This window comes from Triplophysa rosa, linkage group LG10, assembly GCF_024868665.1.
Source record: "Triplophysa rosa linkage group LG10, Trosa_1v2, whole genome shotgun sequence".
Lineage (NCBI taxonomy): Eukaryota > Metazoa > Chordata > Actinopteri > Cypriniformes > Nemacheilidae > Triplophysa > Triplophysa rosa.
Genome location: NC_079899.1, coordinates 25,567,578 through 25,593,900, shown reverse-complemented (window position 1 = coordinate 25,593,900; position 26,323 = coordinate 25,567,578). Strand labels below are relative to the sequence as shown.

The following is a 26,323-nucleotide window of genomic DNA, read 5'->3' as shown; positions in this document are numbered from 1 at the left end:
CTTATTGCTGTTTTTGTTTGTGTTGAGTTTTAAAACACACGATTCACCTCTGAAAGTCAAAAATGTATTGAATTGTCGGTCTTGTACTTATTTTAAATACATTTTTGCATGTTTTGAAACATAAAAACTATTCATTCATGTTGAATCAAAGTGCCTTTCAGTAGAAGTCTGTGCGCGCTGTGCAGCTATTTCACTCATACAAGACCAATTTCTATTTACCTACATGGGGGAAGACTGATAACTTTAAAACCTCTCAGTAGGAACACCAAAAAACAACATATTTACAACCTAAAATTAAACCTGACATCAACAGTACCGTCAATTTTGTTTCTTTAACTCAAATAGCTTTAAAAAAACACATTTTAACAGGTCGCTGTAGCTACTGCGCATGCGCAGAGGTTATCCATCTCCCGCACTAAACGTCATCCGCGCGACGCAGGCCACGCGACAGCTGTTATGATTGCATACCTCCACATGACAGGTTTTATTGATCTTTTTTGACGTTTCTCGCGTTTCCTTACGAGTTGTATGTTGTGCGGAGGTTGAGTTTGTGACGCGGGCTCATAATGCAGAATGAATGATCATTCGGTGGAGCAGGAGAACGAGCTCGAGGCGCTTTCATCGATATTTGGAGAAGATTTCACAGACGTCAGATCACAGCACCCCTGGAAGGTTTTTGTGTTCACATCTTTCTGTTGTATTTATTCGAGTTCACAGCAGCTCACACGAAAAAATACGGGAGTATGCTTTAGTATATTTACTGTAGTAAACTTGTTGGGTTTGAACCTTACACTGGAAATGTTCAAGTTTACTACAGAATTGAATGTACACCGAAGCATACTTGAACAAAGTGTAGCACTTACTTTACTACAGTTTGCTACCTTTTTTAGGAACTCCGACTGTCGGAAGAAACATAAAGTGACGTCATTTTATAAGCCATTAACTGTACGATAGTTGTATCCTAACTATTAAAGAATGCACGTTAATGTTCGTCTTAGATGTCTTTTCCCATACCTTATGTATTAGATTCCTAGTTTGCTGTGTATCAATTAGTTATTGATCATTTATTGGATATGTAAATATGGCCTCGTGCACATTACTCATTACAGCCACAATTGTGTATGAATGCGTCATTTTAAAGGAACTGAAATAGACAAATCCTCCAAAAAATCAATGCTCTATGGTTCTGGCTTCTCTTGTCTGTGATGCGACCACTTGACCTGACATGTGATGTGTTGTGTTTGTTTGCAGGTCAGAAGTCCTCCGGAGATGCACCTTCACCTGCGTCCTAAAGCTCTGAGTCATGGACAGACCAGTTTTGTTTCTGTGGACCTGCAGGTCAAATGTCCACCTACATATCCTGATGTGTGAGTCTCATCCGACTGTCCTGTTGTGTGACGGCACTGAACGTGACTTATTCTCTGATCAAAAAAAGCCATGTACTGTTCTCCGCTATAGCCACACTAGATGTGTTTTTGTTTGTTGTGTGACATCAGACCACCAGAGTTGGAGCTGAAGAACGCTATAGGTCTCTCGTACGACAAACAGCAGAACCTGCAGCTGGAGCTGAATAAACTGGCCGAAGAGCGATGCGGAGAGGTGAGGAGATGTCCATGAGTCACGCGACAAAGCGTTTCGTTATCTCGCTCATGTTTCCTCTCTCTCTCAGGTGATGATCTACGAGCTGGCAGATTTCGTTCAGTGTTTTCTGACGGAGCACAACGTTCCTCCTTCGAGCTCCTTCCACGAGGAGATGCTGAAGAACCAGCGGCGCTTACAGGAGCGCTTGGCCCTGGAGGAGCAACAGAAGATGGACCAGCGCCGGAGACAAGAAGAACAGACGGTACATCAGTGTTCCACATTGCGACATTAAAACCTCTCTGTTCGATTTTGATTCCAACGTTTGCATCTTGCGCAGCAAAACGAGATTCTCGCGGAAATCCAAAGGCGAGAGGAAGAGAAACGAGAGGAGAAGAAGAAGAAGGAGATGGCCAAGCTGGTGAGACGTTTCACTTTCTTCTTCACTAGAATAAAACGTTACAACAGAATGTTATTGACGTAGATGTGAACGTTTCAGGAGCGTATGGAGACCACAAGTCAGCCTGTTTTAGAAAGACAAACATCATCCTCACCTGCAGATCCTTCCGATGTCAAGAAAATGCTTGCAAACCGACGGCTGACCACGTCCAGCAGTAGACACAGGTCGGATAAGTGTTGTTCGCGACTATATACGTATATTAAAAAAGATTGGCTGTTAGTAGAGTGATAATGTCATTTAATGGACTTGACGCGTGATGTTTTCTCTCTCTCCAGACGTGACACATTCAACGAGGAGAATGCACGGCAGACCGATGTTCTGCACTTCAGTAATAGCTCTTTTGGGGAAGTGATGGTTCACAGAGGGAAGTGCATCGGTGAGACTGTGTGTAGCATTGTGTTAACACAAACACCATGCATTTGATTCCCAGCGAACACATAATGATAAAGGACTTTATGATTTGAGTGCTTTACGTGAAAGCATCTGCCACATGTAAGGAGATGATTAATTCATGAAACATTCCTAAATATAGAAGTAAATTCCGAGTAATTTGCGCGTAAAACAGACCTTCCCGAAAAATTTCACCCGGATTCACAAAAACTTCGTAAACGTCAGATTTGATAGTAAAATGTGTGTATGTTAATGAATCCCAATCATTCGTAATCACGCCGGGAATTCACGCTCGTTCTATGCACGCAAATGACGTATCTAGGAATGCTGTGGAATCCTCCATTCTCCGGTTTGGCTACATTATATTGCATAAATGCATAAGAGACTAATAGGCTATATGCCTAACAATAAATAAATAAATAAATTAAACCGTGTCCACCAAAGCGTTTTTAGCCAGCTGAAATAATACCTGGTGCTCTTCTGAAAACCTCCAGCTGGTGGCGCTTGAGAGCTCTTTGGTAGCGCTGAAAAATGAAATGAAAAATATTACTGTAACAGTAACCAACCATTAAAGTCCCAGAGAATTTAAAAATGACAATTCTTATTTTTTTCAGGAAGTATTGCAGCGTTTATAGTAAACAGCTTATCAATGTGGGTCATTTTCTTTTTAAAATTCATGAACCCTCATAATCTTCAGTAAAAATCTGTAAATGCACTTCCGTCCTGAAATGACTATCCATCTCAAATGACGTAAGTTAGATGGCTTGGGCGGTGCATCTGTAAACTCTTCCCCTTCAACTGTCAGTCTGCTGCCAGTTTCATTTCAAAATGCAACAGCTGTTTTTACACATCCAATCAATTTGCAGTGAAAAATGCAAGCCACGCCCACTCATTATCTCCTTTGAAATTCCTTTTCACTCGGAAATGTAAGTAAAAACTCGCAACTTCCGGTTCACGGGGACTTTAAGATTAACTTCACCATTGTTGTGTTGTACATGTATGATGGTTGGATCAGTGTAGTGTTTGTCCCGCCTCTCCTCCACTGTGATTGGATGGTTGTGTAAAAAAGGACAGTGACGAGCTCAGTGACATTTTACCCAAAGTTAAAGAGTAAAAAACGAAACAAGACGGGGCAAAAGAACTCGTTAAAAATCACTATGATACATAGTGCATCAAAATCCAGTGTCATCGGTTTGTCTAAAATAATACAGAAGGTTTGAATATTTTACGCACCATTTGATTTTACACGTGGTAGGGAGCAGGTGTGAATTTATTTCGTACCAACTAACATTTTGAAAATAGGAACGTTTTCATGAATCCAAAAATTTACGTCATAACAACTTTACGAACGATTTACACACAAAAAAACGTTCTGCATGTGTGTGTTTTGTGTCAGGTGAGAGCGAGCGTCTGGGCCGCAGCTTGTATTACGCTTTCAATTCCACATCTGGAGATTTCGCCGTTATGTACGAGTGGATCCTTCGCTGGAACAAGACCATCGGCAAATTCTTCACCAGCCAGGAGAAAGAGAAGATAGACAAGTGTAAAAAACAGGTGACCGGTAACCAGACACCTTTAGTAAAAGATCACACTATAGTGATCAAACCTCTGTAAAATACATTCAAATGAACAGTAATCGACTGTGATTGGTCCATTGACAAAAGTAACATGACATCATGACAACGATCGTTGGACACTTGAATAGACGTTGAATTATGAAAACAGTGAATTACAGATAGAATCCTTACCAGACTCATCTTATCTGACCAATTAGAAACAACGTACAGATGTCTAAGCCCCGCCCATTGTTTCCTCATCCAGATTCATGGTGCGGAGAGTGAACTCAACTCCCTGCTGAAGTTACATCACCCCAATCTGGTGCACTATCAAGGGCTCAGCTGCATCGAGCGGGACGACTGTCTCATGGTTGATCTCCTGGCAGAACACGTTCCCGGATCCAGTCTGGCCCAGAACGTTTCCAGTAACGTTCCGATGCCCATCGATCAACTGCGTCATCACGCCATCCAGCTGGTCAGCGCTCTGGACTTCCTGCACAGTAACTCAGTGGTCCACAAACAGCTGAACGCTTCCTGCGTGCTTCTGGATGCTCATGGAGACGTGAGACTGTCGGACTACAGTCTGGCCAAACGTCTGTCTGACGTCTGTAAGGAAGACATCTTCGAGCAGGGTCACGTACGCTTCTGCGAGGACGCGCTGCCCACGCGCCCGGGGAAGAAAGGTGATGTCTGGAGCTTAGGGCTGATGATGCTGGCTCTGGCTCAGGGGCAAGAGGTGAAGGAATATCCTGTGAGCATCCCGACGACTTTACCGGCAGATCTGCAAGACTTTCTCAACAGGTCAGTGTAGAGCTGCACGATTAATAGCATTAATAAATGTCAACGATTCGCCTGTTTATTTCAAATCTGCGTGCTGCCGCTACAGCAGAGAAAGTATTGACTAGTCAGAGTGCGCGCTTGTATCTGGCATTACGGTAATATCAGGTCAATGAAAGTGTGTGCAGCGCTTATCACTGTATTTACAGTAATGCTATCAACGTGCTTTCATCAGCTAGCTTTTAAGGTAATAATGCATAACAAAAGGTCATGTTTTCATCTTATTTTAACAGTTTAGCTGAGATTAAATTGTGCTGGTATGTTTATCAATTGAATCTTTCTTTAAAGACCTTTTCAAGCATTATGTCGATATGATACTGACAAGGTTAAGTTATTAAGTCAAATTGATCAATCTTTCTTTCTAAAGACCTCTAATCGTAAAGCGTTACTTTTTTCTGCAGAAATATGTAATAAATATACAAGTTACTTTAATGCATTAATACTGTTTAGGAAGTGTGTGTAAAATTATACTTCGATTATAAAATGATTAACCATGGTTTTACTATAGTTTACCACAGTAACCACAAATGTACCATTTTCTCACTATAGTAACTGTAGGTTAACGTCCCAGTGAAATTAAAATTGACAATTCTTATTTTATCATGAAATGTTGTACATATTATCATTATGTATAGTAAATAGTTTTCTGTTAAAATCTGAAAATCCACTTCCACCCTGTAATGACTATCCATCTCAAATGACGTAAATTAGATGGCTTGGGCGGAGCATCCGTTAACTCCTCCCCTTCAACTGTCAGTCTGCTGCCAGTTTCAAAATCAATGCAACAGCTGTTTCTACACATCCAATCAATTCGCGGTGAAAAACGCAAGCCACGCCCACTCATTTTCTCCTTTGAAATTCCTTTTCACTCGGAAACGTGTCAGAATACGGAAGTAAAAATGATCGCAACTTCCAGTTCACGGGGACTTTAAGCATGATATATGTAGTACAACCATGAATAATGTTCAAGCAAAGACCTAAAAAAGAGAAAAGAGAAAGATAAGCGTTTCACAGGGACCTTAATATCTTGTCAGAACCTCTAGTAAATGACGTTAGTTTTAGCTGTCGGAATCGTAGCTGAATCGTGATCTCTGTTTGAGACAAAAGAATCGTGACACTTAATTTATTTGGATTCCTGCAGCTCTAGGTCAGTGATATGCCATTCATTGTTTAGGAAACAATGTGAAGTGGAAGCAAATTTTTGACTTTGTCAGTTCTGTCCAGTCACACCAAGTATTAAAAGGGTTTGTTTGCACAAAAACGAACATTTTGTCATCATTTACTAAGATCTAACACGTGTTTAAGTGTTGTGTGTTTTGTTTTCAATTGTAGTGAGTGGTGCGTCATTCATTTTAACTCGCAAAATGTTTAACCATTCTTACGTTATCTTCTGGATGCGTGTGTGTGTGTTTTTGCAGGTGTGTGTGTCTGAATGATGCAGACCGCTGGCAGACTCAACAGCTACTGGACCATTCCTTTCTACGTCCACCGTCACCCAAGAGTGCCCTGCCGTGTCCTGAGTCCAGCCCAGAGGGTAACACACACAAACATAAAGCTTTAAAGGGATAGTTGAAGTGAGAGTGAAGTGAAAGTGACCTATTGGTCAGATATGGTGACCCAAACCCGAAATGTGACCTCTGCATTTAACCCATCCAGAGAGTAGTGAACACACGCACACCCGGAGCAGTGGGCAGCTATCACTGCAGCTGTATGTGAGTCTTTCTTCAGTGGATCACAAAAGTAGATATTTTGAGAAACGTCTCGGTGGTTTTGTGTCCATAAAGTGGAAGTGAGTGGGGTTTAGTGTTGTTTGATTAAAAACGTTCTTCAAAATATCTCCTTTTGTGTTCTGGGTAGGGTTGCACCAGCCATTCGTAAGTTCTTTCTTAAATGAGAACGTAAAGTCCTCACTAGAGGCTTGGTAACTACTAGCTAGTTTGTAACTAACTCTGTACGTTATTTGGTTGCACCATTTGGTCTTAAGGCAGAACGTAGCTAGTAGTTCGTAAGCTCTGCGTAAAGTAATGCGTAGTCGCATAATACGATGTTTACCTTCAATAGTCCAATTTCAGCCTTTGAATTCGTGAGGAAATGTTGTGTTGAAATGTTGTGAATTTCAAAACGTTTTTGATTTAAACTTATTTTACACAACATAATAACGGTAAAAATACGTTTTTATTAAATAGAATACTACCTAATTATGAATAACATAAAAGGTATGAAATATTTCAAATTAAACAAAATTAATAAACAAGTGTTAATTAAAAACAATACAGCATAATAAAATCATAATAAATGACATGTTATACGCGATTTCAGTTTACTAACCTTCAACGAAATAAAAAGATGTTTTTATTTTGACATGCACAACACAGGCAGATGGATACACACACGGAGGCGCGCAGTGATTCTGCCATTTTATTCCTCCAGTTACTCCTGACGGGCGGGTTCCGTAAATATTTAGTTTATACGTAACGATACGCCTCAACTAAGTTGAATGGTGCAACTCAAAAATATTAAATAGTGCGTAAGTTGTAACTTAGCCTAGTTTTGACTTAAACCGGTACTAAGTTACAACTTACGCACAGCTGGTGCAACCGCCCCTGCAGAAGAAAGAAAGTCATACAGGTTTGACACGAGGGCAAACAAGAATTTTCATTTTTGGGTGAACCGTCACTTTAAGACATGTTGTTTCCATAAATACAGTATAAAAAATAAGGATACAATGCTGTTTAGAACACCAATCTCAACGTGACCCATCACACAAACATCCTTATCTCCCTTCTTCTCTTTTGTTCAGACACGGGTGTTGATTTTGCCTCTACGGTTGTTCCTCACAGTCACCTCCTGAGCGCCCCCTTCAGTACGGAGGTGCAGAATCGCTTCTCGCGTTATTACAATGAGTTCTCTGAACTTCAGCTGCTGGGGAAAGGCGCGTTTGGTGCCGTTATTAAGGTCAGTTTTGCCGTACATCTGTTTTATCATTTCTGATCATATGTCAACATTTCTTTCGCTCACGTTTCGTTTTATCTTGTGTAGGTTCAGAATAAATTAGACGGTTGTTACTATGCTGTTAAACGGATCCAGGTAAACCCGGCCAGCAAGCAGTTCCGGCGAATCAAAGGCGAGGTAACCCTGCTCTCGCGACTCAACCACGAGAACATCGTCCGTTACTATAACGCCTGGATAGAGCGGCACGAGATGCCTGTGACCGGCGCGTCAAACAGCGACACCTCCGAGACGCAGAGCACCCCCGAACGACCCCACCGACCCGCGGCTCCGTCCAGATGGAACGAGCTGGGCCTGGTGGACAACATCGAGGACGACGCCCCGCCGCCGGCCCTCACCAGCTCGGTGGAGTGGAGCACGTCTCTGGAGAGATCATCCAGCGCTAAATGCAGCGCTGCAGACTCCACCGATGACGAAGAGGATGACGAAGAGGCAGATGTGTTCTGTCCCTCCTTCCTGTGAGGCTGATTGCACACAGATGCTGTGTTTGTTTGTGTGTTTATCACGGATGTTTGTTCACTGCCGTCTGTTTGTTTTGACACGCAGCCCGCCCGACAGCGACTCGGAGAGTGACATCATCTTTGATACCGCTGATGTCAGTCGAGACAGTTTCTCACAGGTATTCGCTTTATTCGTTTCGCAAAAATGTTTTTGAAACGCACGACTTGGACTGTTTGTTCTCTGTACAGGAGGAGCCCATCAGCAGTATAGCAGCGGTGACATCAGAGAGTTTGGGAGAGAACGCTCTCCTGACGGCACATTACCTGTATATACAGGTGAAATATAAACAAATGCATTTCAAGACGGTTCGGTATGTGCGCTGATTTGTGTTTGTTTCCCGTCAGATGGAATACTGTGAAAAAAGCACTTTAAGAGACACGATCGATGAGGGTTTGTACCGGGACGTCAGTCGTCTCTGGAGACTCTTCAGGGAGATTCTGGACGGTTTGGCGTATATTCACGAACAGGTGATCTCATTGTTATGCCTTTTAAGACCTGACCTGTTTCTCCTGCGGTGTTTGGTTGGTATGGTAATGTCTCTCGTCTCTATCGCAGGGAATGATACACAGAGACCTGAAGCCGGTCAACATCTTCTTAGACTCTCAGGATCACATGAAGATCGGAGACTTTGGCCTGGCGACAGACCACCCAGCTTATGTGGTAATTAGGAGTGTAACGGTTCTCGGTAAATAATTGAACCGCACGGTTCTCCACCAACGGTTCAGCACACGGTCCAACGCGCTTGGACCGCGGTTCATCTTAAATCTGACGACGCATTTATAATGTGGTTCGTTAAAAATGATAATGCATAAAACAGACTGACAAAGTTCAGCTAATGTATGTTTGTCGATGGATACACATTTAATACCTAAAACAAATCAAATAACGTAGACAAATTTCAATTGACGTATGCTGTAATATGACCAGTCATTTATGATTTCATCACCCGGTGTTGTGAGCGCGCGAGTGCAGGTGAGACCTGAACAGCACGTGTTGCTGTTTAAACTAAACTCATTCAAGCCTTGCCAATTTAAACATTTAAGTGCAAGATGATGCAGAAGAAAACTCACTTGCGCGCTGTGAGAAGATCCGAAGCGCGCATAAGGAAAGTCTCAGACATGGCGCAAATATTGAGTTGTCTTTGAAGCGCTTAAACGGACAAATTCACACACGAAGTAGGTCAACATGCCTATCTTGTCGAGTATCTTAACAAACATAATAGGTTATGTCCTAAGTGAACGGACGAAACAGACGAAAAACAATGCATGTGTACAGTATCAGTGTTCTGGATGTGTTTCATTCCTCTTAAAGCGACAGCAGCATATTCCTGCTGTCTGTTAAAAGTCAAGGAAATCACTCACTGCTTGTGACTCAATAGCTTCTGTAACTTCAATTATGATTCGTCTTTATTTAATTTGTACATATGCAATATTATGTTTTATTTGATTACTTTAATCCATTTCTACCTTAAAAGGTATATATACAGTATCTTATTTAATTTTCTGCTTTGCTCTGTTGTTTTATTGGTGCTGTTACTTGTAGCTTGATTATTTGTTCTTATTTTTATTTGTCTGTAGTCCCTTTTCCCTGAACATAGCACAAATCGAACCGAACCGAAACCGTGACTTTTAGAGTCACGGTTTCGGTTCGGTGACACAGACCGAACCGTGAGTAATTTGAACCGTTTCACCCCTAGTGGTAATGCATGCGTGAAGACGAATAATATGCTTCATCTAGTCCAGGGGTCTTCGGCGTTGCACGTGCGCAGCTTAAAGAGAACATTGGTTGTAATATTTCTGTACCCATGCTTCACATTTTTAACCAGAGGTTGTGAGTAAACGGTAATTAGCGGACCCCTTGCAGTTCCACGGCGGACTCCCTAGGGGGCGCGGACTCCCGGTTGAAGACCCATGATCTATTCTAGTTAGGGCTGCGCGATTAATCGAAAAGTAATCGAAACCGACATTAAGAAGCTCTAACTGCCGTTATTTCGATTACTTTCCCTTTAATATCCATATCGACGTGTGCTGCGCCTCACTTTTTTTCTTATCAGAGCAAAAGAGACTTAAAATATTCGATTTATTTTGGGCATACACATATGTAAGACATTATTAGAAACTGTAAGTTGTCTACTTTTCCGTGTGTACGCTTACAATAACATCAAAGCGTTGTTATTTTGTAAGATAAAGAAAATAAACGGTGCGTTATCAGCCGTCTCCAATCCGCTCACATAAATCATTTGTGACCCTGGATCACAAAACCAGTCTTAAGTAGCACTGGAACATTTTTAGTAAAAGACAAAAATACATTGTGTGGGTCAAAATTATCAATTTTTCTTTTATGCCAAAAATCATTAGGATATTGAGTAAAGATCATGTTCCATGAAGATATTTTGTAAATTTCCTACCTTAAATATATAAAAACTTTATTTTTGTGAGTGGATGGTCTGCCACAGTGCCCCTGATTAACAACTTCAAAGGCGATTTTCTCAATATTTTGATTTTTTTGCGCTCTCAGATTCCAGAGTTTTAAACGGTTGTATCTCAGCCAGATATCGTCCTATTCTAACAACTCATATATCTATAGAAAGTTTATTTATTCATCAGCTTTCAGATCATGTAAAAATCTCAATTTCGAAAAATTGACCCATAAGACAAGATTGTTGTCCAGGGTCACATTTCTGAAATGCGTCTCTGACCCAAAACTCAAATACTTACAACACAAACATGAAACGTATGTCTAACGAAAGCTTAAAATGTCTACTTTTAAACGACCCGATTCAAATGGTAATCAAATATTCTGTGTTTCTGGCAAAAAAACAAGACAAATAAACAAAAACAAAATAATCGTTCAATAATCGTAATCGAGAGAAAATGTTCAATTAATCGAAATTGAGATTTTAGGCCAAATCGCCCAGCCCTTATTCTAGTCCGTTATATTTTATCATCGTGTGTTTCTTGTGTGTTCCAGGCAGCTGGTAAACTGGAAGCAGAGGAAACCAATTCAGGATTTATTCCCAAACCAGATCCAACAGGTAAGAACAAGAACTACTTCAACACAGACAGAGACATGGAAAATTGCTCATTTTTAAGTCATTTGATTATGGTAACTTGTGATGCATCACATACTGTTTATACTCTAAACAAATAAGTTAATTTTGTTTAAATATATATAAAATATATTGTATATCTGTTAGAAAGTCTAATGTTTAATTCTGGTAAATCGTGACGTACACCTGAGTGAAATGGGTTCTGAGAAAAAAATGCAGGGCGGGACTCGATTTCATCCACTGACATCTGATTGGATCGTTAAAAGGTGAAAGATTTGAACGCCGGTTCGCGATCTGTCAGTCATTGCAGTCCTGCCCTCGCACCGTTCTTCGTGACCAGAAGTGAAGAAAGGTAGTTTTCAGAGGGGGAGGAGCTTAACGTTTTCGATTAAAGATAACAAGTGCAAATTAATTTTTAAAAATAATGATGTGCATGGATAAATAATTTATAATAAATACTTGACCACTGCGTGAAATGATTAGCCGACTTTAAGGATTATTGTATTAGGAATGTTTTAAAGCCGTGCTCAGTTGTTTAAACTGTACTGAAAATGAAAAGATTCCCGATTTCAAGAAGAGTTTCGTTTCTATTTTGTCATTTCGAAGAAGTACTCATTCATGGAGTTTTTAGACGGTGTACTTATGGAGTAATTTAAACACAACCTTGACAACAGTTCTGATGTTTATTGTGCAGATAATATGACCGGGATGGTGGGAACGGCTCTTTATGTGGGTCCAGAAGTTGAAGGAAGCACTAAAGCGACTTACAATCAGGTGCGAAGAGCCGATGTTTGTGTGTTCTGTCATGCCCACATGATGTGTAAGTGACGACTGATGTTCATGTGTCCGTAGAAAGTCGACTTGTTCAGTCTGGGAATCATCTTGTTCGAGATGTCCTACAGACCCATGAGCACGGCGTCCGAACGCATCTGTGTGCTCAGTCAACTGAGGAAGGTCAGCGTCGTCGCCAAGCACTTCATTAAGAGATTACTTCACTCACGCCACGTTTGATCAAGTTTTTGTTCCCCCTTGCAGGACTCCATCAATTTTCCTGAAGATTTCTCTCAGTACGAGAGCGGAACGCAGGTGAAGGTTATTCTAGACGTTTCAAATGTCAACGTCGATGTCAGACGGATGATAATATTACCCATAATTCTCTGCAGAGGAAGGTGATCAGCTGGCTGTTGAATCACGACCCAGCGCTGCGGCCGACGGCCGTGGAGCTCCTGAAGAGCGATCTGCTGCCTCCACCACAGATGGAAGAGTCCGAACTTCACGAGGTCTTACAGCACACCATGGCCAACGTCAACGGCAAAGCCTACCGCACCATGGTCAACCAGCTGTTCTCTCAGAACATCTCGCCCGTCATGGACTTCACGTATGACAGCGACGCACACAAGGTACAGAGCCAAAACACGCACGCTTTATGTGTCTCGAGTTGTTTTTATAAGCTCCATAGACGCCTTTTCTGTTAGTAAACATTGTGACACGTTTTTGTGGGTGGAGCTTAGGTGGAGGCAGAAAGATCCCCCTGACCGCACTGCTAATGCTAGGTAGCACGTTTTGTTGGCTTGCTTTTCTCTCCCTTTATACTAATGCACATGTGACAACTAAAGAAAAAGAGATGACAAACCGTTTCCTTTATCTTTAGTTTCTGGCCGATAGCTAACGGCTAGTTGTATAACTAACAATGTTAGCTAGCATACCCTAGACCTCTCAACTCTTGTACATGCAGTTTCAGTTACTGAAATACTATACGGACAACAGAAGTGAGGTATCCTAAAGAGAACTCACAACAGGCGTTCACGCTGCAGTTGCACGAGTGTGTGAACACCAGCAGGTGGCGTCGTGATGTCATTTATCGATCATCTGGTTTGTATAATCCACGTGCTGTGTGAAGTCCATCAATGCTCCTCTGTTTGTTAAGAGTCTCATTGTGTTGTGCTGCAGGGCTCCTTTCATTTCACCAGCGCTAAACTGCAGCAGTACGTGTACGAGACGCTAACCAGAATCTTCAGGAGACACGGTGAGACGCCAGCAGCTTTCCACAGACATCCTCATCCTTCATGCATATGCACCAGACACACATTTGATCTGTCCATTACCATGACAACAAGCAATGGGGTCCAGTTCAAAGAAGGGGCTTCTCTTGAAAATGAAGTCGAAGAGTTCATCTGCAGAAATACATAACTCTTTTTTTATTGTTCATTACAATTAATATCAATCAAACTGCAGTAAGGTTGGTTTAATTAAGTACTGTAATTTCTTTCTTTCTTTCTTTCTTTCTTTCTTTCTTTCTTTCTTTCTTTCTTTCTTTCTTTCTTTCTTTCTTTCTTTCTTTCTTTCTTCTCTCCTTACTTCTCTCCTTCTTTCTTTCTTTCCTTACTTCTTTCTTTCTTTCTTTCTTTCTTTCTTTCTTTCTTTCTTTCTTCTCTCCTTATTTCTTTCTTTCTTTCCTTCCTTCTTACTTTCTTTTTTCTTCCTTCTTTTCTTTCTTTATTTCTTTCTTTCTTTCTTTACATTTGTGTTGCCAAATAATGTGTAGCTGGGCTGCGTACAGTAATGTGCTCAAACTAAAACGCAGTACTAAGTCAAATGTCTCTGTCTCAGGTGCGGTGAGGATACAGACGCCTCTGCTGTTGCCCAAGAACAGACGTCTGTATGATGGATGCGAGACGGCGAGTTTTATGGATCACAGCGGGATGTTGGTGTCTCTGCCGTATGACCTGCGCGTGAGCACAAATCACTCCAGAAACTTCTTGAACATGCTCTGTGCAGGACCACGCTTTTTGTAACGATTTGATTTCTCTTTCTCTCTTTCTTCAGTTGCCCTTCGCCAGATTTGTGGCAAGAAACAACATCTCGCATCTTAAGAGGTTGTTACACATTTCATATTCATATTTGAGTTGATGAAAATCTTTTGCTGAATGTGTAACTGTAGATGTGTGTTATTGTAGGTACAGTATCGAGCGAGTGTTCAGGACGCGGAAGCCGGACCGAACTCATCCACGAGAACTTGTGGAGTGTGCGTTTGACATCATCACTCCCATCAACAGCAGTCTTCTGCCGGACGCTGAGGCCATCTACACCGTCTCTGAGATCATCTCTGAGTTCAACGCTCTACAGGTACAAACCTGCATCATGTGAGCTGTAAAGTGATGAAGCAGATGATAGAAATGTTTGCTTGATGTGTGTCTGGATGTAGGACAGGAATTACATCATCTACCTGAATCACACCAGTCTGCTAAAGGCCGTTCTGTTGCACAGCGGAGTACCAGAAGACAAACTCACACAGGCCTCTAATATACTGTGTGATGCTATGGTGAGACACACACACAATATATGTGTTTCTAGCTGTGGTAAACACTGTCAGTACCGCGGTAAATTATCTCTGTGTGAGGGGTACACTAAACACATTTCCTAAGAAACAGTTCCTGTCGTATTAACACCTTCATATAATGGAAAGCAGGATTTCCTCCATCCTGTAGCTTCAGTCCTGTAAGTCTGTCTGGTGATCATACATGTAGATTTACACACAACGAGAAAATCAGTTCGAGAGTGAGAGAGGTGAAGAGGGTTCAGTGAGTTCACACGCTCTCCTCACATTCTGCTGTCATGGCATTCTGAATATTTTCCTCTTTCTGTCATTCTCTTTCTCAACCCTTACAGAAAAGACACATGAATTTCACATGTGTACAACATGTGTTTAACATGTGCAAAAAACACATATGAAATCACATGGAAAAACGTGAATTCCTATATGAAACATAAGGGATCACATGGAAAATCCATGGGATGACGTGTGAAGAACATGTGGAGACGTATCAGGATTCACACAAAAATGTTCCAAAAACACACATTTCACATGTGATCACCTGTGTTTTTTATTTGCACATGTGAATTTCGTGTGTCTTTTCTGTAAGGGACAATTATTTTTAATTTTATATTTAGTTACAAATGAAGAATTCATTGGCAAAAACCTTTAAAATTCATGTATTTTATTATGTTATCATATTTTGATCTTGTTTGTTTCAATTATTATTACAAACTGCAGCTTGAGATTAATTGGAATGCGTAATAGAAAATAAAAACATGTTTTTTTTACTGTTTTTGCAAAAGAACTCTTCAAAGATTGCCAAGTAAAACAAGTAATGACAAGAAATATACAATTTGACAATAACAACAAACATCAAGAGCTGCAAGCAGCACCACCGGGGCCAAGCCCACACTTTGTGCCGCTTTACCCAGCGTACCCACCACACCCAGCCAACACTTCCCCCAGTGTACCCACAACATGAAATGAGACAGTTGAGCAAAAGTAGCAGAAATACAGTGTATTGGAGGAACAGATTCTGTTTGAATATATTTACATGTGTTATAAAACACTTTAAGTTGCACTACATACATCGCACTTTATTTTATTTCATTACTAAAATGACATTACATTTTGTTTGTTTACATACTTGCACTATCTGTGCACATACTTGCAAATTGAAATGTATAAATGCGCAACACGAGGTTCGAACCAGCGACCTCTTGCACCCGAGACGGATTTATCAGGCGCGCACTCAGTTGGCTTGCTTCACCCAGCAGCATTCGAGGGTAATAAAAAATATAAAAAGAGTAATAACTCACGGACGCTAGGCGGCGCTGTCTTGAAACTTCAAGGGTACATTTGGGATTATAAATTGGTGACGCGTGTCAAATTTGGTGGCGATATATCACACGGGTCAAACGATATCACGGTTTATGGCCAATTCCAAAATGGCGGACGAGCCGATCATTCAATCGCGACATAATCATGCTCACCCGATCCGGTGCGATTCGAGGAATCCGTAGACACCGAGATCACGATTTTCTGACTAACATTTCAAAAGTTAGAGGCAAAAATATACGTTTTTCAAATCTCGTGACCCATAGGTGGCGCTGTTCCCCATTTTGGCAAGGACCCCCAGTCCGAGGTGTCGATGAAGCGTACCAAGCTTCGTACCGATAGATCGATAAATGTTTGAGATACGGCCTAAGATCCATTTTTGGGTCAACTTTGAAAAGTTTGCGGCGTCGTAACTTTTGAGCAACAGCGAAAATCTCAATTCCGGTTCCAGTTTCTAGGACTAGTAGCGAAAAAATGCAATACTGTACTTTTCAAGATGGCCACTACTGTAATGGGCAGAGTCTTAGTGTAAGGCATGGAATGCGATGAGCGTGACGAGTGCATGACGTGTGCCGAGTACAATCTTTGTACATCACTGGGTTCAAAAGTTACAGCCGTTTGAAAAGTGCATTTTTGAACTGTTGGTGGCGCTATAGAGTGAGTGCTAGAGACCCCATACTTGGTCACGTGACTAATGAGTACCATCTCTACGAGCGTGCCAAGTTTCATCATTTTCCTACGTACGGTTCATAGGGCTACCATAGACTACCATTGATTCAGAAGAAGAAGAAGAATACTGACAAGAACAGTATTAAAATAGAATGCTAGGTAAATGATCAAATTAGATGAGAACAACAAAAGAATCTGAAATAATAAAAGTAATTAAATATTGAAATAAAGAATTGACATGACATTATTATTACTGTATATGAAAATACCTTCCCCCTCTCTCTCTCGCTTTATTAGCATGACTATAAACGGTACAATACTGCCAAAACTTGGAATATACTTTCAAATAATAGAATTTGAAAAGAAAATGAAATGAAAAATGCTATAAAATAGCAGAAAATGAAAAGTAATAGAATCTCTCTCTTTTCTCTACACGCAGAGTGAAAAACTGACGAAGCGAGAACTGGAAGCTAAATTCTGTAACCTGTCTTTAGCCAATAACAGTGTAAGTCACAGTCAGAGAGAGCAAACGTGTTGCCGGGATGTTCTGATGACTGGCGTGTCATGTGACGACGATGTCTCAGTTACAGATGTTGTATAAGTTCATCGAGCAGAAGGGAGATCTACAGGACATCACGCCTCTCATCGACTCTCTCGTCAAGCAGAAGAGCTCAGCTGTCGCTCAGATGGCGAAACAAGCACTGAAAGATCTGGAGGAAGTCATAAACCTGATCTATCAACTGGGCGTCAAGCTGCAGGTGAGATTCTGCGTTCTCTTATTCCTTTGAGATGAGCCTCGAGTGATTTTCTCCTCGTGTTTTGAAGGTGGTGGTGAATCTCGGGCTGGTTTATAAAGTTCAGCATCACTCCGGCATCATCTTTCAGTTCGTGGCCTTCATCAGGAAACGCAAGCGCACCGTACCTGATATACTGGCGGCGGGAGGACGTTACGATCATCTGGTAATCTGGGCGGTTATACCTCAGACAGCGGTGATTATATGAATGCTGATGTGTAACGCTCATGGTTTTCAGATCGTGGAGTTTCGAGGTCCGACAGCCGCCGGTCCCGTGCCGTCTGCCGTGGGTGCCAGCATCGCTCTGGATAAGATCTGCTCTGCTGTGGCAAACATGGAAGAAGCGGTGAGTGTGATCTGTTCTTTATATACCGCAGTGGTCGGGAACCTGTCACACGTGGCTCTTTTCAAACATCATGTGGCTCGCCAGGTATCTTACCCTTCAAACATCATAATCTGTATGAATATCTCAGGTTGTCCTGGCCAATACACGCATGCAGTGCTATGCGCAAGCCGCGTCACGACACTAATCAACGGCAAGCAACGTTTCTATGGTAACCTCTGGCGCCGGCAGCCCAGCATCATATCGAAAGCCGACAGGATCCCAATTCGCCTGCTTTTTACCCCGAGCGCGAGGTCTTTAGAAGAGCGGGAGTCATGCTTTTATCGAACGTTACGGCAATCACATGTAAGAAGTTTTAAAAACACATGGAAGCAGATGGAAGTGTCTTGACCACCTACGAACCGAACTACAAAGCTATTAGCAAGACGCTAGTTACGTTGGCTTTTATGAGGTGTTGCGCAGGCTGCGCAGACCGATGGGCGTGTGACATCAGAGTGCGGCGAGAGCAGAGCTCCGTGTGCTTACGAAACGCAGTACTCTGATGTCAGACATTCGCCCATCATGCAGCATTTCAACAAGTCCAACATTGCAACGCAGAGTCAGAAGACACATATGCAGTGTTTTGTGAGGGATTATCTTTTTAAAAGTGTTTCATGTTAGATAGAATGAAGTTGAATTGAATGGAGGCCTAATGTAAACCTGTAAGTTGTTTATAAGTCATGGAAATAATTGATTATTTATTATAGTTTCCTTTGTTTCACAGTTTTTGCCTGGTCTGTGCACATGTTCTCTTACGGAAGGCACAGAACGATTGATCCCCACAGGGACCACACGTGAGACTGTGGACAGAAATCAAGTTATTAGTGTTGAAGACATTGAAAGATGTTGTAGATTTTGCAAAAATAAATGAATCAAAACTGGAAAAACGGCTCTTTGGTTAAAAAAGGTTCCCGACCCCTGATATACAGTATGATCTTTATAGACGTGTGATGTCATTGATGTCATTCTCATCTGTCTGTCAGCCTGTCGGGAGCTTCTGTGATGTTCTGGTTGTTCCAGTAGGACATTCCTCCATGAGCAGAGCTACTAAAGTCATTCAGAAACTCTGGACGGCTGGACTTTCATCAGATATCGTCTATGATGTCTCACAGGTCTGTTTCCTGCATGATTACACAATCAAGACAACCAGATCCTCTTAACGGAAAAGTGTCTGTCTGCATCTGCCTGTCTGTCTCACTGCATATGTCTGTCTGTTTTCATATGTGTCTGTCTCTCTCACTGCTGCTGTCTGTCTGTCTATTTTCATATGTGTCTGTCTGTCTCACTGCATATGTCTGTCTGTTTTCATATGTGTCTGTCTCTCTCACTGCTGCTGTCTGTCTGTCTATTTTCATATGTGTCTGTCTGTCTCACTGCATCTGTGTGTCTGTTTTCATATGTGTCTGTCTGTCTCACTGCATCTGTCTGTCGGTCTTCATATGTGTCTGTCTGTCTCACTGCATCTGTCTGTCGGTCTTCATATGTGTCTGTCTGTCTCACTGCAGCTGTCTGTCTGTTTTCATATGTGTCTGTCTCACTGCATCTGTCTGTCTGTTTTCATATGTGTCTGTCTCACTGCAGCTGTCTGTCTGTTTTCATATGTGTCTGTCTGTCTCACTGCATCTGTGTGTCTCACTGCATCTGTCTGTCTGTCTCACTGCATCTGTCTGTCGGTCTTCATATGTGTCTGTCTGTCTCACTGCATCTGTCTGTCTGTTTTCATATGTGTCTGTCTGTCTCACTGCATCTGTCTGTCTGTCTTCATATGTGTCTGTCTGTCTCACTGCATCTGTCTGTCGGTCTTCATATGTGTCTGTCTGTCTCACTGCAGCTGTCTGTCTGTTTTCATATGTGTCTGTCTGTCTCACTGCATCTGTCTGTCGGTCTTCATATGTGTCTGTCTGTCTCACTGCATCTGTCTGTCTGTTTTCATATGTGTCTGTCTGTCTCACTGCATCTGTCTGTCGGTCTTCATATGTGTCTGTCTGTCTCACTGCAGCTGTCTGTCTGTTTTCATATGTGTCTGTCTGTCTCACTGCATCTGTCTGTCTGTTTTCATATGTGTCTGTCTGTCTCACTGCATCTGTCTGTCGGTCTTCATATGTGTCTGTCTGTCTCACTGCATCTGTCTGTCTGTTTTCATATGTGTCTGTCTGTCTCACTGCATCTGTCTGTCGGTCTTCATATGTGTCTGTCTGTCTCACTGCAGCTGTCTGTCTGTTTTCAAATGTGTCTGTCTGTCTCACTGCATCTGTGTGTCTCTCTGCATCTGTCTGTCTGTCTCACTGCATCTGTCGGTCTGTCTTCATTTCTCTCAGTCTACATCAGTCTGCCTGTGTTTGTCACTGTGTTTCTTTATAATTCACTTCTCAATACCATCTCCATATGTCATGATCATTATTATCGGTCACTCTTTGTGTTTGTCACTGCAAATATCTGACTAATAAAAAGTATTAAAAAGTGCTTGTCAGCTTTGACAATACAGTATTGAATTGTACAGTGCTTACAGTTACATGCGACTGTGTTTTCTGTAAAGCAAACTCTTTCACACGTGTGGTGTGTGTACTTGAGTTTAAGATGCTGATAGTTTTGTGTGTTGTTTGACAGTCTCAGGAGAGTGTTCTGGAACACTGCAGGCTGGCCGGGATCTCATTCATGGTCCTAGTGTCAGATAAAGAAGGAAATCACCTGAAGGTACGTCACACAGAAACACCCGCAGCCTTGTGCGTCTGAACTCCTAAAGATCTTCTCTTCCAGGTGAAGTCCTTTGAGAAAGACCGTCAGACGGAGAAGAGAATCCCAGAATCTGACCTGGTGGATCACTTCATCCAGAAGAGTCGCACCAAGCTCTCAGAGGACAGGAACAGGTGAGAGATGGAGATCTTTTCATCTGCACATGCGTGCCAGAAAACGCAGATGTCTAAAGGCCGTGTGTGTTTCGTGTCCGTCAGGGAGATCTCCGAGGGAGTTTCACTTCAGAACCCAAAGGCATCACAACTGGGAAACTCAAGTAGAGTCAAATTATTCATCAATTCAAACTCAGATGGTTTTGGGTTTCTGGTGGTTATTTTCTTTCGGTGTGTTCATCGCGTCAGGTCTGTCGGAGTCGCACGGGAGCAACGGCACAATCAACGTCAACCTCGTCCCACCTGACAAAATCTCAGCCAGTTCCCGCAGGAGGTACGAGACACAGGTCAGTCCAACCCACCGTCTTTACTGCTCATGTCATGTTTATATTTCATGACTTTACATCAGTCTGTAAGCTGCTCTTTGACAGTGTGTGATGTCGAGACCTCGTGAGAAACATCCAGTGTTCATTTATCAGCACAACTAGCGTGTAATTCAGCGTACACGAGCAGCACGAGGGTCATGGGTTCCATCCCCAGAGATCACACATATTCCGAGAAAATGTATGGCTTGAATGCACTTGAATGTAAATGTTTGTTATTCTCCCCTTCAGATACAGACGCGACTGCAGAACCTGGCGATTCACTTACAGAACAAGAGCAACGACATTGAAGTGTTGGCTGTAAGTCGATGATGTCACTTCCTGCTTTCAGACTTTCACGCGATTGACATACTGATCAAAGTGAAAAACTTCAGAGCAATGAGCTTTCTAGATTTGAACTTAACATTTTTGAAAATTTTAACCGAGAGCGGAAGTTTAAATGGAAAAAGATGATTTACATGTGCACGTTTCCACAGACGAGCGAGCGGATTTTGAACAGGGCGTGCGCATTTATAATCAATGTTATTAACCTCAAAAATATGTAAGATATATCAAAATTTCAAGGATTAGTTCACCCAAAAAAAGACAATTGTGTTATTTACTCTGGTGTCATTTAAAACCCCAAATGGATTTCTTTATCAAAACCCAAACAGAGAATTTTATGAAATGAGGCACATGTCAAGATTTTAAAAATAATATAATAATGGTATGTGGGTCAAAGACTAAAAAGGGTTTAAGCATAAAAACAATATGTTGAATACTGCTTTAAATTGTTGTTTTTAAAAAAAGAAAAAGTTTTCTGTTTAATTTACATTTAGTCATTTAGCAGACGCTTTTATCCAAAGCAACTTACAAATGAGGGAAACAATGGAAGCAATTGTTTAATTGAATTTTTGTTTTTCTGAGCAAAAAATAAAGATCATACGTTTGTCCCTGATTTACAGAAGATGCTCACTAAAATGCCATTCAGTGTATCAATCTTGTCAGGCTTATTTACAACAAAAATCATTAAAAGACCCCAAATGACTTTCTCAAAGACTTTCACCTAATTTGACATTTTTTTAATTTGCCAAATTCCAAGGTTTTGCCCATTTGTCAATAAGATTTTCTTTGACTCATTTAAAGCACAATCAAATGTAATATGCTCCATTATTCTTTTATATATTTTAATATGTACAAGTCAGAAAAGCATGTTTCGTTAGAATATTGTTGTACATATTGTGTTTCACTGAATGACAATGTAACATTATTTCAACCAAATTTTGACATTTTATTCTCCAAAACCTTAGTTGAAACCATAAGGTACACATTTTACTTGCATTCAATGTGCTTTCTATGGACATAAAATCACTTTTGTAAATTTCGTCATCTTAACTTCTTTGACTCATATATTAAATATGTTCGTAAAACTTGGACTATATGACACAAGTGTCTTTATGAAGCTTAAGAAGAGTAAAAAACCTGTTTTGATCCCAAAGAAAGCCATCGGGTTTACTCGTCCTCATGTTGTTCAAGCCCCTCATGGCTTTTTGATGAATAACACAAATAGATTTTTGGGTGAACTGTCTCTTTAAGTTGAAGTTTACAATTGTACAGTTAGGATGAATCCAGCAGTGAAGTTTTAGTTTGACGCATGTCACGTTTTTGGAATGTGTCCGCCGTAATGTTTCCAGACAGTTTGATAAACAGGAGGACAGAAACAAACAGGTAGTGTGGACAGGAAACACTCCAGACGCATGCCGTTTTTACCCTCACTTTTACTCTGTTAAACCTTTCCTGTTGACCGGTGCCATGCGTGTACCCAGATAAGACTTTATTGTGTCTGTGAACGTCACAATCTCTCCTGTCACATTCCACCGCAGGTCGACCTGGCCAAGGAAACGCTCATCTACTTCCTGTCTCTGGAGGTTTGTACCGCCCTCCATTATTACCAGCCCTTCAGAGTAAATCAAGGAGGTGTGTGAGAGAGAGAGAGGGAAACCCTCTCGTTCCTTTCACATGAGTCACGTTCAACAGGAACACAATGTGTTGATTCGGATGAAAGAGGAACAAACATGGAAGAAGTGAAAGTAACTCAGAACAGAGCGCTGAAGGAAATTATTGTCAATGACTTATTGTCATGTTTATGAATCATGTTCAGCATACTCACTGTTGTGTTTGTGCTCTATATATCAACAATATAGAATCAGATTAGAGATTCGGAGAATTGATTGGGAATTATTGTAACGTTCAACAGGTCGAACATGTTTCGTATCATTTAACTAAAATCACACATTTTTTTAAATACATTTTGCAGCGAGGTTTGTTAACAATTAGTTAATGCATTAGATAACAAACTAATAATGAACATAGACAGCATTTTTTCATCTTCGTTCATGTTAATTTCAACATCCACACATATTTTTTTAGAAGTCAAAAGATATCTGTTAGCATTAGTTAATGCACCATGAACAAACTTAAATAACTGTATTGACATAAACTAACATATAACATTTTATTCATGGCAGTTAATGCATTTATTAATAAACACAACCTTATTGTAAAAAGTTACCAATGCAAAAAAATAGAACGGCAATAGTATACAGCCGCAGAAAAAACGAAGAGACCAAATGTTCATTTCAAATCGTCATTTCTAGATGTATTGTGGTCATTACAGTCGAGTGTTTGTTGAATTTCAACAAAATCAAACCTCAGGAGTGACATAGTCTAAAAATCCAGATTATGAATAACTAATTAATAATAATAATATCAATGTAAAAATATTTTTTAACATTTCCTAAATACATGTAGAAATATGACTGTTGTGTTGCTTAAAAGTGAATCTGAACTTGTTTTCTTTGCAGTATTTGAGTCTGAAAAACACAGCATCTTTTCTGTTATTTTCACATTTCTCCAGTTTTCACTTTCTGCAAATAAATGCAAATAGAAGCAAGATTTATATTTGAAATTTGGGAGAAATATTGTTAGTAGTTTTGAAACAAATGATCATTTCACCCAAACACAGACCTATAAATTGTAATTTCAGAAAAACTGAAATGGTCTCTTCATTTCTTTCTGCTGCTGTATATAATATAAAAGTGTAAAATATAGGACTTTTAAACCCTTTCACAAAATAATTTATTTTGAAATTGAAAAAACAATGATCAACAATCTGAAAGAATGTGGAATGTTTTTTTTATGCATTTTAATTTTTTTTATATTTTGAATACAGTTCGATTTAGATTTTGCACTTTATTATCACTTGGCATTATTTGGCAACCTCTTACATATTGCATGTTGCTCTAATGGCTGTTACGGCTATTGATATAGTGGTTGATATACTGTAAATGTGTCTCAGATAATAACAGCTGTTGTTTTTCACTCTTCTCTCAGTTCGACAGTGAGGAACAGTTTAACGTGAGCGTGAAAACACTGCTGTCCCGTCTGCCCAAACAGAGATATCTCAAATCTATCTGTGAACAGATCCATCACTTCAAAATCTCCAAAAGGTAAAAGAGCTTTAATACAACAACTGACATTGCTCATAAACCTGAAACTGGCTCACGTAGTCTGATAAAACCACATTTCTTTTGTCACGCATTAAATGGGTCATTGAGATGTTTATTCTGATTCATGTCTTGTATGTAATGATGACACACGTAGCTGTTTTTAATGCTGTCATGTTTCTAATGTGTTTAATGTCATTTGGATGTTTTTACTTTTATTTCTTGTGTTGTGCCTGTAATGATCGCAGAGGTAAATAACATCTAGCGTAGTTAACTGATCATTTGTTGTGCTGTAGTTCAGTTTGTCTGTACATTAAAGACATTAAATGAAGTCGCTTATAGCCATTAAAGCTACAGTTTCAAAGTATGCGATTTATGAGCGACTGCTCACGTTTGCCTGGTTTCCGATTGTAAACCCTGACCTGAGTGCCGGAGCTCTCATGAAAGCCTCTCGTGTTGTAAAAATCAGTCCAGGTGTTGAGCGCACGTCCAGGCGTTCAGCGGTGATGAAATAAAACTGACAGATCTCTCATCATCATCATCATCATCATCATCATCATAGCAGGAAAATCTTCAGCGCTCACATGTGTGATAGATGCTCGTGATCACGAGGAGTTTTTGAGAACGTTTACGATCAACTGATGTTGTAGGAACAAGACAACGATTCTGCAAAAATCTGATTTTATATAAATAACTACATTTCTGGGTTATTACTGCCTCTTTACATGATGTGTGTGTGTTTTCACACGTGCCCGACAGATTCAGCTTTTCGACAACTCGAATATCCCGTGAGACACTTTTATCCCTGCGACTTTACCAAGTCCAACTCTGTCATTGAAGTTTATTAAATCTTCTCTGAATTTGGGAATATTCGGGATCTTCTCCACAGCCGGTGTTTCTTATTTTCTGTGAACACTGTTGCACTTTTATTATTGTGGATTTTCTTGAAAGACGGCGGACATGTGGAGTATTGGAGGGGCAGGGGAACGTTGTCTTGTGTATATATTATAATGATGTGTTTGTGTCTTCGCAGGGTCTCTGTTGTGGTTCTTTACAGTTACAGGGACGATTATTACAAGATTCTCCTTTAATCTTTCACTGCCAAGACCAAACGCAACTCTTCCTGTAGAAATGAAGGTGATCATGTGTCTTAAAGGTTTGCGGCGTCTGCAGACAGAGGGACTTTATGCCAAAGCTGATTCACAGAGGGTCCAGAAACAATCCCAACATAAAGATCACGTCATTTCCAACACAAAATACTGTACAGTACTGAATTTCAGTAAATAAAATATTTTCCCTTATTGAATGTTGTTCTTATTTAACACTCAGACAGCCGCGGAAGAAATGAAGAGAGCATTTCAAATGTTCATTTAATCATCATTTCTGCATGTATTGTGTCCATTTTAGTCCTGTGTTTGTTGAATTTCAACTAAATCAAGTCGTGCAACAGCAATGTGAAAGACTGACAGCAAGACAAGACGCATGACAACGGATAAAAATCCAGATTATCACATAAAAAATATCTTGGTCCTGTTTCTACATGTATTGAGGAAATGTTCAGTTGTGTTGCTTAAAAGTGAATGTGAACAGCATCTTTACTGTTATTTTCACCTGTTTCCCCAGTTTTCAGTTTCTGAAAATACTGCTAATAGAAACAAGATTTTATTTTAAAATTGAAAGAAATGTTAGTAGTACACAGGATGAAACAAAAATGATAATTTTACCCAAAC

At 40.6% G+C, this 26,323-nt stretch overlaps 1 protein-coding gene across 2 annotated transcripts; it reads left to right on the top strand.

Annotated features, from left to right (window-relative positions):
• Positions 1–412: 412 nt before the first annotated feature.
• eif2ak4 (eukaryotic translation initiation factor 2 alpha kinase 4) lies at positions 413–25,894 on the top strand. 2 transcript variants are annotated; one of them, XM_057343912.1, is made up of 39 exons: positions 413–672; positions 1,252–1,367; positions 1,497–1,599; positions 1,670–1,843; positions 1,919–1,999; positions 2,078–2,202; positions 2,314–2,414; positions 3,825–3,982; positions 4,250–4,785; positions 6,240–6,355; positions 7,622–7,776; positions 7,861–8,288; positions 8,377–8,449; positions 8,520–8,606; positions 8,676–8,798; positions 8,887–8,991; positions 11,302–11,365; positions 12,075–12,154; positions 12,233–12,334; positions 12,416–12,466; positions 12,544–12,780; positions 13,331–13,406; positions 13,991–14,112; positions 14,207–14,256; positions 14,338–14,506; positions 14,586–14,702; positions 17,143–17,208; positions 17,288–17,461; positions 17,529–17,663; positions 17,736–17,843; positions 18,863–18,991; positions 20,487–20,573; positions 20,637–20,746; positions 20,831–20,889; positions 20,975–21,072; positions 21,340–21,408; positions 22,971–23,015; positions 24,481–24,596; positions 25,627–25,894. In XM_057343912.1, the coding sequence occupies exons 1-39, from the start codon at positions 574–576 to the stop codon at positions 25,682–25,684; spliced, it is 4,902 nt and encodes a 1,633-aa protein (XP_057199895.1). In that variant the 5' UTR covers positions 413–573; the 3' UTR covers positions 25,685–25,894. The 2 variants fall into 2 exon arrangements, with proteins under 2 accessions (XP_057199895.1, XP_057199896.1); XM_057343913.1 differs by lacking the exon at positions 25,627–25,894 and having other exon boundaries at positions 22,971–23,064; positions 24,481–24,594.
• The last annotated feature ends 429 nt before the right edge of the window (positions 25,895–26,323 follow it).